At 38.4% G+C, this 15,717-nt stretch overlaps 1 protein-coding gene across 3 annotated transcripts in view; it reads left to right on the top strand.

The window, feature by feature from the left end:
- Positions 1-6,827, top strand: part of armc2 (armadillo repeat containing 2) — a 169,463-nt gene extending 162,636 nt beyond the window's left edge. For 2 of the 3 annotated variants that reach the window (XM_048530320.2, XM_048530322.1), the window contains 3 exons: positions 205-337; positions 1,491-1,651; positions 6,082-6,827. In XM_048530320.2, coding sequence (XP_048386277.1) covers positions 205-337; positions 1,491-1,651; positions 6,082-6,278 — 491 coding nt within the window. In that variant the 3' untranslated portion in view covers positions 6,279-6,827. The remainder of the gene's footprint in view (positions 1-204; positions 338-1,490; positions 1,652-6,081) is intronic. The other variant, XM_059645236.1, reaches the window with a different exon arrangement.
- Positions 6,828-15,717: the final 8,890 nt, after the last annotated feature.

Genomic DNA, 15,717 nt, shown 5'->3' with positions numbered 1-15,717 from the left:
GGAGGTGATAGCTTAGTGGTATAGTCTTTGGACTAGTGATCCAGAGACCCAGGTTTGCTCTGGGGACCTGGTTTTGAATTCTGTCATAACTGTAAATTTCTTCTTTACTTGTTGCTTCTGAGGGGTTTTCTTAACTAACATTTAGCTGCCACAAAAAGAGGAAATGTTTTTTCCTAATATTATTTTTTTTCTCCTGTAAATCAGTGGATAAATTTATGATCACATTGTTGGATGCCAAGCACCAGGACGTCTGTTTTGCTGCTTGTGGAGTGCTTATAAACTTGACAGTTGATAAAAACAAACGACCCATACTGAAGCAGGATGGAGGAATAAAAAAGTAAGTATAAAACTCTACATTTCATGTTAACCAATATCACAGTAAATACTCCTTTTCAGCAGGTATTATCACCTGGCTCGTTGCTGCAATATTTTTACTCAATTGTTGGTTGATTTAGGTGAATTGGAGTGTGAATGCAAGTTAATTACTTAACTGTGTCTTACAGTAAGCTAAATTGAAGCATTGGTGTTGAATCTTCATAAAAAAAAGCTTCGCTGTCAAGAACCAGGGGAGTTCTGCGAAAACTCCTAAGAAACAGCTTAACCATAAAATGATCGGGAAATTCAGTCCCATTTAACTGATAGTTTCATTTTAAGGAATTGGACCTTGAATTTCTGTGGGAGTTCTCCATATCCTGTGGTGGGAGGGTGACGGAGTGCCCAGGGAAGTACAAACATTAAAGACAGCTGTTTCCTAAAAGATTGTGTTGGCCTCTTGCCATGGCTACAGCAAGAAACTGAAATACCCCTGTGGAATCTCATGTCCCCGATCATTTTGTAAAGAAAATATGTTTTGTTTTTATGAAGATGCTAGGCCATCTGATCTGATCCCACTAGAATTTTAAGGGTTAGGGGATTACCCTTAACTTTCCTTTCATTGACAGGAAAATAAAGAGTGCTCATCCAATAGAGAGGCATGAACGTTAAGTAAAGGTTGCACTTATAAAAAAAGTGAGGAATGACAAATTGGGTTGATAAAAACATTTTGCCTCTCCACACCCTCTAGATTTTTAGATTTTTACACCATTTTCTGCACCCCACTTCATAAGCATTTAATTCATTGAAAAAAAAACTTTGGGAGCCCAGCTTGTGTATGTGGGCCCAAGCATACTCTTGGCAGGGCATGATGTACTAGAAACACAAGATTCCTCAGATGTGGCAGTCCATAGGCTTACTTCTCTTCTGATCAGTAACATTTTAAGAATGTGAAAGATGTTGTACCCCTAATGAGGTATTGTGGAAATTGCAACATTAACCTGGGTTAGGAAAATAATTTCAAACCCTTAGTATACTCCTGACAGGGCTATGATTGGGATGTACTGAAAGGGCCACAGACTTTGAACCAAAATTTGTTTGCAAATGTTATGACTAAAATAACTATAGATTCAAAAGATATTTTTGATTGAATGTGTTGTATTCTGTTGACATTCTAGGTTAATTGACTGTTTGAGAGACTTTGGGCCTACAGACTGGCAATTGGCCAGCCTGGTCTGCAAAACCCTTTGGAACTATAGTGAAAAAATAACCAGTGCAGTGTTGTGCTTTGGAGAAAATGAAACTAGTGAACTTCTGGAACTTCTTCCTGCATACTTAAGTAAGAACATAAAAACACTGCCTATGGTGGCTTCTGTAATATCTTATAAATATCCAGTCAAATTGATGTTTAACAAGCCTGACTGCTGTATCCACCGATTTTGGAATTGTTTAGAATACCTGAGTTCTGTATTCCACTACTTTCTTTTGAAAAACAATGAACAGTGAATGAACAATGAGTAGAATTAACTTATTCCTACAGATCGCACTCTGCACTCTATGTTCCAGCAGCCTGTTCATTGTCAGCTGATCAATGAAGTAACTCATCCTGGGGAATTTCTGGCATATACTCATCTTCTGATATAACCTGTTACAAAGACACACTGCAACTCTTTACTTAAAGTAAAGTAAGATGTTCCTAAAGAGTCTTACAGAAGTATTACTAAACAAATGTTACCATATGGGGTGTGATGAAGTCCATTTTCAACATTAAGAATGTAACATTTAGAGAACAAGGAGTTTTAGAGGTGCTAGGTGGCAACATTCCATTCTGCCCTGCAATAGGGGCATGAATTATTGCAAGGTTTTTGATAGGTTACTCAAGACAGTTTGGGTGTCACTGAAAAAATAATTCTATGGCTGTTATTAGTTGGAGAGAGAGACAAGGAAAGACTCCCCGTTAGGAGTGAAAATTCTTATCTATCTCACAGAGAAGGCATCAAGAGTGATTGAATGGCTCTGTGCTATCAGACAAACTCAAGAAGATGCTCTAGAAATAAATAAACAGCTAAAATTTTGAGACAGAACTACAAAAAAGAAATCCTGAGGATCTAAGTGGAAAAGTCACTGACACTGAGTTGGATGGAATCATGAGGGTTTCATAAAAATATCTGATTACTAATATTTCCATGCAACTAAAAAAGTAGGTGTTGAAAAGCCACAAGCAGGATTTGCTTGATGCAACTTAGCAAGATTCCAACTTGAAGGGGAAACAGAGGCAAATTTTGCCATGGCCAAACTGGCTGTCGGCAAAAAGCTAAAGTTGTGCTGGTGCAAAAGAACTGAAGTGCAGTTTTATGTTCAGTGGGAGCGTGAAAGAAAATGCACAGTTGTTGAAGCAATCCATAATAGACCGGGCATTAGGAGGGCGTTTCAAGGCCAGGTCCACAGAAGTTGAACATTAGAACACTACTGCGCAGTAGAGCCCTTCAGCCCTCGTTGAGTTATAATCCTTTGTGAAGTTTAATGAAGTTTGATGACTTATTGTGTCATTAATGTTTAATGGGAGTTATTGAGAAGTCTGTGACATCAACCTGGATTGCATTTGCTAATTGATGTTAACTGTAGCGAGTCCAATCACATTATATTACCCACGTAATGTTAATTCCAGGATTTAGAAATATGTAATATTGTGTATTAGGTTACTGTTTTCAGTTCTACATTAAAGTATTGTTGTTGTTGAAAACCATGGATGAGTCTAAAGAAAATGGTAATAAACATAAATTAATCACCAACAGATCGAGCATACAATTTAAGAGGACTTTTTATATAGTGTTGAGAAAATGGTATGATTGAACCATATGGCTTCAAGTGGTTAGGCTGATGCTTCCTTCATACATGGGAGATTCATGGACAGGGTGGGAAGGTATAATTAGAGCGGGTGATCTGTTTCGTGAATAAACATGGCATTCAGCAGTTGGACTGAATGGTCGATTTATGTGCTGTAGATTCTGTCTATTTAATGGACAGAACTGGCAGCTTAATGGTCCAGGATATAGATGCTATTGAAAGGACAGAAAGTGGGGGCGAGAGAGGAAGGGGAGTGGCGTTTTGATTAGGGATGATATTACTGCAGTACTTAGGGAGAATATTCCTGGAAATAATTCCAAGGAAGTTATTTGGGTGGAACTGAGAAATAGGAAAGGGATGATCACCTTATTGGGATTGTACTATAGACCCTCAATTGTCAGGAGGAAATTCAGAAGCAAAATTTTAAGGAGATCTCACTTATCTGTAAGAATAATAAGGTGGTAATGTTAGCGGATTTTAACTTGTCAAACATAGATTGGGACTGCCGGAGTGTTAAGGGCTTGGATGGAGAGGAATTTGTTAAGTGTGCAGAAGAAAATGTTCTGATTCAGTATGTGGATATACCTACCAGAGAAGGGGCAAAACCTGACCTTACTGTTGGGAAGTAAGGCAGGGCAGGTGACTGAGGTGTCAGTGGGGGAGCACTTTGGGACCAGTGATCATTATTTTATTCGTTTTAAAATAATGATGGAAAAGGATAGACCAGATCTAAAAGTTAAAGTTCTAAATTACGAGAGGTTTTTGAAGAAGTAACAAAGAGGACTGACAAAGGCAGAGCAGTGTACGTGATCTATATGGACTTCAGTAAGGCGTTCAACTAGGCTCCACATGGTAGACTGGTTAGCAAAGTTAGATCACATGGAATACAAGGAGAACAGCCACATGGACACAGAACTGACTAGGAGGTAGAAGATTGAGGGTGGTGGTGAAGGGTTGTTTTTCAGACTGAAGGCTGTAACCAGCAGTGTACCACAAGGATCAGTGCTGGGTCCACTGCTTTTTGTCATTTATATAAATGATTTGGATGTGAAAATAGGAGGTATGGTTAGTAAGTTTGCAGATAACAACATCAAAATTGGTGGTGTAGTGGACAATGAAGAAGTGAGTACAACAGGGACCGTGATCAGATGGACTGGTCGGCCGAGGACTAGCAGATGGAGATTAATTTAGATAACTGTGAGGTGCTGCATTTTGGAAAGGCAAATCAGGACAGGACTTATATACTTATTGGTAAGGTCCTGGGTAGTGTTGCTTAACAAAGAGACCTTGGAGTGCAGATTCATAATTGCTTAAAAGTAGAGTTGCAGGTCAGTAGGGTAGTGAACAAGGCAGTGCTTGGTATGCTTGCTTTTATTGGTCAGCACCTTGAATATAGGAGTTGGGAAGTCATGTTATGGCTGTACAGGAGAGACTGAATAGGCTGGAGCTATTTTTCCTAGAGCATCGGAGGCTGAGGGGTGACCTTATGGAGGTTTATAAAATCATGAGAGACATGGATTGGGTGAATAGACAAGGTCTTCTCCCCAGGGTATAGGAGTGAAAAAGAGAGGGCATAGGTTTAAGGTGAGAAGAGAAAGATTTAAAAGGGACCTAAGGGGAAACTTTATCAAGCAGACAGTGGTGCATATACGGAATGAGCTGCCAGAAGAAGTGGAGGAGGCTGGTACAATTACGACATTCAAAAGACATCTGGATGTGTATATGAATAGGAGGGCATTAGAGGGATATGGGCTAAATGTTGGCAAATGGGACTACATTAATTTAGGATATTTGATTAGCATGGACGAGTTGGACCAAAGGGTCTTTTTTCCATGCTGTACAGCTCTATGAATCTACTTGCAAGAGACCAATAAATTTACATAAGTAAATATTATTACAAAAGTAAATATTATTGGCTGGTAAGTATTATTTTTATTCTGTTTAGTTTTGCTGTTTTCTTGACTGTTTTAATAAGTGCTGATTTATACAACTTTTCATAACTGAAGCAGAGTTACTGATCTTCCTGCTGACCGTGTAACTTTGAGACTTCAAGCCAGCATACTTGTATTTTTGGAGTAGGTATCCATATTGACTTTGAAAGGATTTCTGTCAGTATGACAACAAACGGCTAGGATTACACATATTTTATGATGTGTAACCTCAATAAGGCAAACTGAAAAAAAATCTGAAGTACATAACTAATAGGTTAAAACATGCAAATTTAATTATAATTATATTCTCATTATACATATTGCAGCTCACATAAAACTTCAAGGGTATTTACCCCAGTTTATGCACAGTAAATAAAAAAGATTCCCAATGTAAAATAGCTACCTTATACATTTGCATTAAACTCTTAACCACTATCATTTTAAAAACTTTTTCTCCGCTTTGTACCCTGTAACTTACATTTTTGGAAGTTTAAGATTTTGTGAATAATTCACCATATCTCCCTGATTATCATTGTTGTTGATGTGGAACTGCAAAGCAAAACATCCTACATCACCCTCACCTTATGCTGGAGTGCCTGAGGACCCCATGTGTGAATATCAGGCAAAGCTGTGATTCAACACTGAGATTAACAAGGTATAGAGCTGGATGAACTCAGCAGGCCAAGCAGCATCAGAGGAGGGAAAATTTTGGGAAAATGTCAGCCTTTCTGCTCCTCTGATGCTGCTTGGCCCGCTGTGATCATCTAGCTCTACACCTTGTTAATCTCAGATTTGCCAGCATCTGCAGTTCCTATTATCTCTGAAACCATTTAACACTGGGTCTTTGTACTTCAGTGACTTGTACAGTAGTAAGTTGCTGCATCACTACTGATAAATAACTAGCTGGTGGTTTAAATTTAATCCATTAATGAGACAAAATATCAATTTTGATTTTTACTTGAAAATTGGCATTTTCTCTTTTATTTCTTAGATGAAGAAATTGCATTGGATGTTGCCACCAGTGGTTCAGATGAAGGACTGATAGAACATCATAAAACGTGCTGGGAATCTGAGTTTGTACCTGTGGCTCAACAGTTACTACGTAGGATACAGTGTCACCACAGGCACGTAGAAGCTTTACCATCTTCGTCACTACAGAATTGCTCCTCTTCAAAAGGTTTATTCTAATATTCTATTGCCAAGGAAAACAAAACGCAACTTGTTTTTAGATTTGCTTGATCTAAAATACTGAATATTGAATTTTTAAACCGTAATATATAACCACTGAGTGTCACATTGCAATAGAAATGCTTGTTTTAGATTTGGCTTTATAATTAATTTACTTTATGGAAATCAAAATCGTGAATCTCTTGAAAGTATATGATATACATTTAAAAATTTATACAACTTCATGGATATTTGGCACCTTTCACATTAAGAAACTGGTTTGTAGAGTCTGATGTTTGGCATTTGTATATGTTTTTCTGTATATTAATGTACAGTGTAAGATATAGCAATGATCTGATCTCTTAATAATTTTAGAAAGCTGTAAATATATTTTTGTACATTACAAATAGTCTTAATTTTGAGTTTATTCAAAGACTCTGTGACTCTTTGATTTAATGTGGGTGTCAGATTGCCTCTCACCTGTAAAGCATATGAACAGGAAATGTATTGTTCTGTATTTATGCCCCCATGACAAGAGATTCCGTGTGCAGTGTATAAAACTGACATTGCAAGCCATCAGTAAAGAAATATAGTATCACAGACCATGACAGTACAGGAGATCATTCATCCCATCACAGCTCAGTAGCTCCCTGAAAAGCTACCTTTTCTATAATTAAATTCTTTTTCATATAGTTATGTATATTCCTTTTCCAAATTGTCTGGCATCAGGGCATATCTAGTACTTTCCTAACAATCCTATGCATAATTTAAATTTCCTTTTTAAACTGATTTTATGATGTCTTGGATTAGAAAATGGCCAACTTTTGCAAATTAATCATTTGCTTATCAAAATTCTTAACCCATGATTGTGCCCAGAATTAGGAAAAGGCAGACTGATTATGTACAATAACCCAGGATTAAATGCAGATAATCCTGAAGAGAACAAGCTAGGTAACAAGCTTTGCTCAAGGCAACAAAAGCTGCTAACAGAGAAAGTGAGAAAACAGGTCATGGATGGAAGTGCAAGCAATATTTTACTTATATTAGGAGACCAAGTTCTCAGGGGGAAAAAAATGAATGTCCACTGCCAGGACAATGCAAATTAGCCAATTAAAACCACACCATCAGTCTTCATTCCACTATATGATATTCAGTTGTCCTTAATGCATTATTGACACATTACAAATACAGAAGTAGCTGCCAGCATTATTATCCTGACAGGATAAGATAGGGTTGCTGGACCTGTGGGCAATCCCTCAACAATACTCAAGCAGATGGGAGCTGAGCTAAGTGAGCCGTTGGCATACAGCCAGTTTGCCATTTTGACTGTGTTTTCATATGTTTTTCTGACCGAGGACTATCTCACTACAGTTAGGGCATTGTCCTCATGAACAGAAAATGCTAATACACTGATACCAATCAAAAGGCAAGTTAGACTTGACTTCAATTACAAATAAGTTTCTGAGATCACTAGATATTCTATAAGATGACCTGGAAAGTGGAGTTATTAGTGACCCAACATTGTTCCTAAAATGCAATATCCCAGTAACCTGATGAAAAGTTTTTGAGAAAGTTACTAGGTTGCTGGATGAAGGTTGTCCAGTTGACATTACTGTGTGTTTGTAAGTTTTCTGCTCGGTAACTCCATATATAGTATTAAGTGATTGCAGGGCAGATCTAGACATGGCGAAAAAACTGCTTTCATTCTCGGAAAATTGTTATTACAAGAAAGAATTTTCTATGGAGATTAGTTACATGTGAACTCCTGAAATGATTGATGTTTAGGCTATAATTTTTTACTAACTATACTAATGATCTGGAATTAGATGCTATTTGTTTATTCTTTGATGTGATGTGGGAATTACATTTATGCTAATTCCAAATTGCATTTGAAAGTGGCTTGCCAGACCATTTCAGAGGGTAATTGGGAGCCAATCACATTGTTGAGGTGTGGAATCATACATTGTTACACTGGGATTGCTTTTCTTAACAACATTGTAAACTAGATGAGTTTATAGTTTTGTCATGCTCAGATTGTTTTACAAAGTAATCTCAGGGGCCTCAAGGTCTATGATTGTTTATTGAGCTATCGCTAGGGGAGTCTACACAACAACAAAGTTGCTGGAAAAGCTCTGCAGGTCTGGCAGCATCTGTGAAGGAAAAAACAGAGTTAACGTTTCAGGTCTGGTGACCCTTCCTCAGAACAGAGGACTGTACCCCAGAAAGGATTCTGATGTAGTACTTTAACACAACAAGGATTCAACAGATATTTATACATTATAAATCACATAAATACAACATTATTCTAATTCCAAAATGGTCTGTTTTAAATAAACATCTTGATTTTTGCATATTCCGAAGTGGCAAGGCTCCTTTTACTTCTGGCCTCACCACTCTCTATCTTCTCTCTGAAGCCTGTGCTTCATCTCCATCCTTGACTGAACTTCATTTCTTTGTCTTACTTGGTGTGGTACGGGGTCATCCTCACATTCTATTTCCAAATAAGGCCTTAGGGTTAATGGTGGTCCAGTCATGTTGTAATTTCACAGAAACTCTGTCTGCTGCATCAGCACCTGATCATGTGTATGCAATCATTTAACCTACTTCCTTGAATAAGAATAAATAAAAATGAACTTCATACAGATATTCAGGTTAATTCATGTTATTCCCAAATTGCCCCGAACAGTTTAATTTTCACCATTACAAAAACTGGCATTCTAGATCTGGACCTGTGTAATGAGACAGAAATAATTAATTAACTCACAGTTAGGCATCCTCTCGGAAGGAGCAATCTTGATATGGTTGAATTTAAAACACAGATGGAAAGTGAGAAGATAAAATCCAATACCAGTGTCTTGTGCTTAAACAAAGGAGTTGACTAAAGTAGACTGGGAGCAAAGACTATATGGCGGGACAATTGAGGAACAGAGGGGGACTTTCAAAGCGACTTTTCACAGTTACCAGCAAAAGTGAACAACAAGTGAAAAGGTAGGAAAGTGGATAATTAGCCATGGATAACTAAGAAATAAAGGAGGGTATCAAATTGAAAGCTAATGCACATAAAGTTGCAACATTAGTAGGAAACTAGTGGATTAGGAAATCTTTAAATGTCAACAGAAAGCCACAAAGAAAGCTAGAAAGAAAGGCAAGATAGATTGTGAGCGTAAATTAGATCAGAATATAAAAACAGACAGCAAAATTTTCTACAAATGTATAAAATGAAAAAGAATGGCTAAGGTAAATGTTGATCTTTTGGAGGATAAGAGGAATTTAATAATGGGAAATAAGGAAATGATTGGGGAGTTGAACAAGTATTTTGTGACGGTTTTCACAGTGGAAGATGCAAATAACATGCCAAGAATGAATGACAAGGAGGCTATGGTAGGTAAAGAGCTAGAAACGATCATCATCACTAAAGAGTTAGTACTGGGCACATTAATGAGCAAAAAAGTAGACAAATCTCCTGGCCTTAAAGGAATGCATCCCAAGGTATTAAAAAGGATGGCAGGAGAAATAGCAAAATGTGCTCATAGTTATTTACCAAAATTCACTGGACATTGGAGATGGTTCTCCTGATTGGAAAACAGCAAATGTATCACCACTGTTTACAAAAGGAGGCAGATGAAACGTGGGTACCTGTATGCCTGTTAGCTTAACTTCTGCAGTGGGGAAAATACTTGAATCTATCATTGAGAAAGAAATAGCGAGATATCTGGATGGAAGTTGTCACATCTGGCATATACAGCATGGATTCATTAAAGACAGGTCATGTTTAACTAATTTAATGGAATTCTTTGAGGACATTACAAGCATGGTGGACAACAGGAAACCAGTGGATGTGGTGTATCTGGATGCGCAGAAAGCATTCGAAAAGGTGCCATACCAAACACTGCTGCATAAGATAAATGTGCACGGCATTACGGGTAATGTATTAGCATGGACAAAGAATTGGTTAACTAACAGAAAGCAAAGAGTGGGGATAAATGTGTGTTTTCTGGTTGGAGATCAGTGGCTAGTGGTGTGCCTTAGGAGCAGTTTTGGAACCACAACTGTTTATAAATTACATAGATGATTTGGAGTTGGGGACCAAGTGCAGTGCGGCAAAGTTTGCAGATGACACTAAAATGAGTGGTAAAACAACATGTGCAGAGGACACTGAAAGTCTACAGATAGGTTAACTGAGTGGGCAAGGATCTGGTAGATGGAGTACAATGTTGGTAAATGTGAGGTCATCCATTTTGGTAGGAATAACAGCAAAATGGACTATTATTTACATGGTGAAAAATTGCAGCATGCTGCTGTGCAGAGGGACCTGGGTGTTCTTGTGTATGAATCACAAAAGGTTGGTTTGCAGGTGCAGCAGGTAATTAAGAAGGCAAATGGAATATTGTCCCTCATTGTTAGAGGGATGGAGTTTAAAAACACAAGGAGGTTATGCTGCAGCTGAATAGGATATTGGTGGGGCCACACCTGGAGCACTGTGTACAATTTTGGTCTCCTTCCTTGAGAAAGGATGTACTAGAACTGGAGGGACTCCAGAGGAGGTTCACTAGGTTGGCTAGGCAGACTGAAACTATACTCATTAGAGTTTAGAAGAATGAGGGGGATCTTCTGGAAACATAAAATTATGAAGGGAATAGACAAGATAGAAGCAGGGAGGTTGTTTCCATTGGCAGGTAAAACTGGAACTAGAGGAGCAGATTTAGGATTGCGCTGAAGAGAAACTTCTTCTTCCAAAGGGTTGCAAATCTGTGGAATTCCCTGCTCAATGAAGCAGCTGAGGCTGCCTCATTGAATATTTTTTTAAGGCAATATAGTTATATTTTTGTACAGAAGAAGAATTAAGGGTTGTGGTGAGCGGGTGTGTAGGTGGAATGGAGTCCATGAGAAAGATCAGCCATGATCTTATTAATTGGCTGAGCCAACTCGAGGGGCCAGATGGCCTACTCCTGCTCCTATTTCTTCTGTTCTTTTTCAATTCCAGACTTTATTAATTGAAATTAAATTCTATCAATTGCCAGAGCATTACCCTGAGTGCCTGGATTTATTGACCCAATGACATTAGCACTATGCCACTAGCTCTTTAATCTGAACCATCTCTTCACCATCTCTTCTTGTAAGACAGTCTGTATATTTATAGGTGACAATATTTGTGCTGGTAGCAAAACACTGAACAGAAAAAAACATGACAAATTAGACCTCAAGGTGATGGATCAGTGCCTGGCAGATGACATTATGTGTTATTAAATATAGCATATGTACATGGTCACAGTCCATACTGGGAATGCATGCTCAATGCAGGCCTCTACCAAAGTTTATTAAATACCTAGACAGCTGGGTTGCTATAAACAATAGTTTCTGGAAGCAAAGGGTTAACTCCAAAGTTGGAAATATGTTGTTTGATCCAAAATGAAACAAAATAGATTATCTAACTTGAACTAGAATAGGGTTCACTTTTAAATTCATTTGGTGAAAGATATAGAAGCCCTGAGAAAGAATCAGGGTTAAAACTGGGCTGCATAAGACTGACAGTTGGGTGTTTAATGCAAAGCAAAAGCATAGATTTTAGGGAGATCTGATTAAGGTATTGAAAACAACAAAGAAATTAATTATATATTTTATATAATACACATATAAAGTATAAATTTTGTACTTGAATGATAATCAGACTTTATGCTGTAATGGTTTTCTCCGTTATCTGACCAAGATCGTCTGTTATGCAATTCTCCTAGTGATTTCTCTGCGTATGCTTTCCCCCATTCCAGTCTTTTCAGGTCATAGCTATATGCCTAATTAATTTTCAAATTTATGAAGGGCCCAGCAGCTAATGTGTTAACTTACCTTCTCTTAAAAAAAGTTACTTTATTTCCAGTTTTTGTTTCAAGTTTTCAACCAGTTCAGTACTTTATTTCTTTAACCAAAAATAAAATGGCAATTAAGGAAGGGTATTTGTAAAAGTAGGTGTGTAAAATTGGAGAAATGTCTAGAGATTGCTTGCTGCAACATCACCAGATTTCTATCCATTTTGTGTCCAATTTAATTCCCTGGTCAGTTATCATACTGCTACTAGAAACACCCACTATTTTTCACCTATATTTTGGATTGAATGATCCATAGTTGAGAAATGTTACTGAACGAAAAGGCAAATGATGGTAGTGAATCTGCAAACATGACCAGTGTATGCCACCATACTGTGCTAGAGCAAGGGCCCAGGTCCTTCAGAATTTGTAAAAATAGCTCATCAGCTACAAATGATTGATGATGTAACTGATACACATTAGCTGTGCAAAACAAAACCTTCCAGAATCACAATATTGTCTTGTGACATGAACAAGTAATCTGTTTGTTCCTGCACCTTCAATGTGACAGTACTAACTAATTTTAGTTTTTTTCTGTAAATGGCTGGGAGGAAGTGCAGCTGCTGTTCTTCAGGAAACAGCTGCAAATTAGAGTCCACTGTTATGTGAAATATTCTGCTTGACTGACTCGTTTATAGTACCAAAGGTTTTAGGCCTATTTTAGGATATACATTAGATACATTTTCTATCTCTTGCACTTGTCCACCCACAATTTGAAACTCATTGCTGTTAGGCAGAAAATTCAGTCAAAGAGTTTTGGATTTTGGTGCAAAAGCATTATTCGAAGTCATTTTAGAAAGCCGTCAATTCAATAAAACAAATTCTTTGAAGAAAATCCATAAAATGTTTATTTGGAAAATGAATATGGGGATATTAGATCCTTTTGGATGATATCCGACCAAGATGGGATGTTATGCCCTTCTACTATTGACTTTTCTGCAATTCTGTATGCTTTCCTCTCATTTTGCTTTGCCTAATTCATTTTCAAATTTAAAAAGGGCCCAGTGTCTAATATGCTAACTTAACTTCTCTGAAAAATGCTTTCGTTCCAGAAGCTTTTGCTTCAGGTTTACAACCAGTTCTAATTCTATTTCATTAACCAGAAGTAAAATGGCAATTAGGAAAGGTGCAGACCTAACCAATGATGCCAACATCCTGCAAATGGATAAAAAACATTAATAGGGTAAAATAATTAGTTAGTCATGCCCAGACAAGTCCCATTTTATTGCAAGAAATTCAGCAAAGTCTTTGACAAGGTCCTACACAGTAGACTGATTAGTAAGTGGCATGGTGGCTCAGAGGTTAGAACTGCTGCCTCACAGCACCAGGGACCTGGGCTCCATTCCAGCGTCAGGCAACTACATGTGTGGAGTTTACACATTCTCCCCGTGTCTGTGTGGGTTTTCTCCCACGGTCCAAGGACGTGCAAGTTGGCTATGCTGAATAGCCTGCAGTGTTCAGAGATGTTTAGTTTAGGTGGGTTAGACTAGGGGAATGGGTCTGGGTGGGATGCTCATCAGAGGGACAGTGTGGACTTGGGATGAATGGCCTATTTTCACACTGTAGGGTTCACTGAAAAGTAAGATTAGATTACATGGGACGCAAGGAGAGATAGTCACCTGGATACAACTTTAGCTTGATGGTAGAAGACAGGGTAGTGATAAAGGACTGGAGATCTGTGATCAGCTGTGTGCCACAAAGATCAGTTCTGGATCCCCTGTTCTTCATTTATATCAACAATTTGGATGAAAATAAAGGAGGTATGGTTAGTAAATTTGCAGATGACACCAAAATTACTAGTGTCATGGACAGCAGAGGATACCTCAATTCAACAGGATCTTAGTCAGATGGGCTGTGGGTTGAGGAGTGGCAGATAGAGTTTAATTTAGCTCAATATGAGGTGTTACATTTTAGTAAGGCAAACAAGGGCAGGGCTTATACACTTAATGGTAAGGTCCTGTGGAGTATTGCTGAAAAGAGACCTTGAGTTGCAAGTTCATAGTTCCTTGAAAGTAAAGTTGCAGGTACACAGGCTAGTGAAGAAGGCGTTGGCATGCTTGCCTTCATTGGTGAGAGCATTGAGTACAGAAGTTGGGACAGCATGTTGTGGCTGTACAAGACATTGGTAAGGCAACTTTTAGATACTGTGTACAATTCAAGTCTCCCTGCTATAGGGTGGATGTTTTTAAACTAGAAAAGGTACAAACAAAAATTTACAAGGCTGTTGCCAGGACTGGACAGTTTGAGTTCAAAGAAGGGGCTGAATAACTTGGGATTTTTTTTCCTAGAATGACAAAGGCTGAGGGATGACCTTATAGGGGTTTATAAAATCATGAGGGGCATAGATAGGTGAATAGCCTAGGCCTGTTCCCAAGGGTAGGGAAGTTCAGAGCTGCAGGACATAGGTTTAAGGCGAGAGGGCAAGTGTTTAAAAGGGACCTGAGGGGCAACTTTTTCACAGAGAGGTTGGTGTGAATATGGAATAAGCTGCCAGAGGAAGTGGTAGAGATGGGTACAATTACAACATATAAAAAACATTTGAACTGGTATTGAATTGAAAAGGTTTAGAGAAACACAGGCCAAATGCAGGCAAATGGGACTAGTTCAGTATAGAATACCAAGTCGGCATGGACAAGTTGGACCCAGGGTCTGTTTCCATGCTGCACACTCTATATCCTAACATTTAATCGCGATCACCTTGGACACCTAAAGACACAGCCAGAACCAGAAGTGATGTTGTGGGAATGGCAGGCCTGTGAGTCCAATAAAATGCTGATAATCATGACACTTACAGCTTTTTAGAAGGAGACTATACCATTCATTTATTCATGGGATGCGTCTGGACCAGCACTTATTGCCCATCCCTAGTTGCCCTCAAGAATGTATTGGTGAGCTGTCCTCTTAAACCACTGCAGTGCTTTTGGTGTGGGGACACCCAAAATACCATTGGTGAATTTCAGGATTTTAACACTGAAGGGACAGCAATATATTTTCAGGTCAGCGAGGGAGAAACTTATACATGGCGGTATCCTTATGTGTCTGCTGCCCTTGTCCTTCTAGATGGTAGTGGTCATGGGTTTGGAAGGAGCTGTCAAAGGAGCCTTGTTGAATTGCTGCAGTGCTTCTTGTGGATGGTACACACTGCTGCTACTGAGCATCGGTGATGGAGGGAATGAAGTTTGTGGATGTGGTGTGAATCAAGCGCATTGCTTAGTCCTAGATAGTATTAAGCTTCCAGTGTTATTGTAATGCACTCATCCAGGGAAGTAGGGAATATTCCATCACACTTCTGACTGTGTCTTGTAGATAATGGACAGGCCTTTGGGATTAAGGAGGAGAGTTACTTTTTGCAGGATTCCTAGTCTTTGACCTGTTCGACTAGTCACAGTACTGATGCAGCTAGTTCACTTCAGTTTTTACTTAGTGATGATATCCAGGATTCAGTGATGATAATGCAATTGAATTTCAAGGGGTGATCATGAGATTTTCTCACATTGGAGATGGTAATTATTTGGCACTTGTGTTGCACAAATGTTATTTTGCCACTTTTCATGGATAATGTCCAAGGTTTGCAGCACTTCAAATATTTGAGGATTCATGAA

This window comes from Stegostoma tigrinum, chromosome 4, assembly GCF_030684315.1.
Source record: "Stegostoma tigrinum isolate sSteTig4 chromosome 4, sSteTig4.hap1, whole genome shotgun sequence".
Lineage (NCBI taxonomy): Eukaryota > Metazoa > Chordata > Chondrichthyes > Orectolobiformes > Stegostomatidae > Stegostoma > Stegostoma tigrinum.
This window is presented reverse-complemented; position numbering and strand designations above follow the sequence as displayed.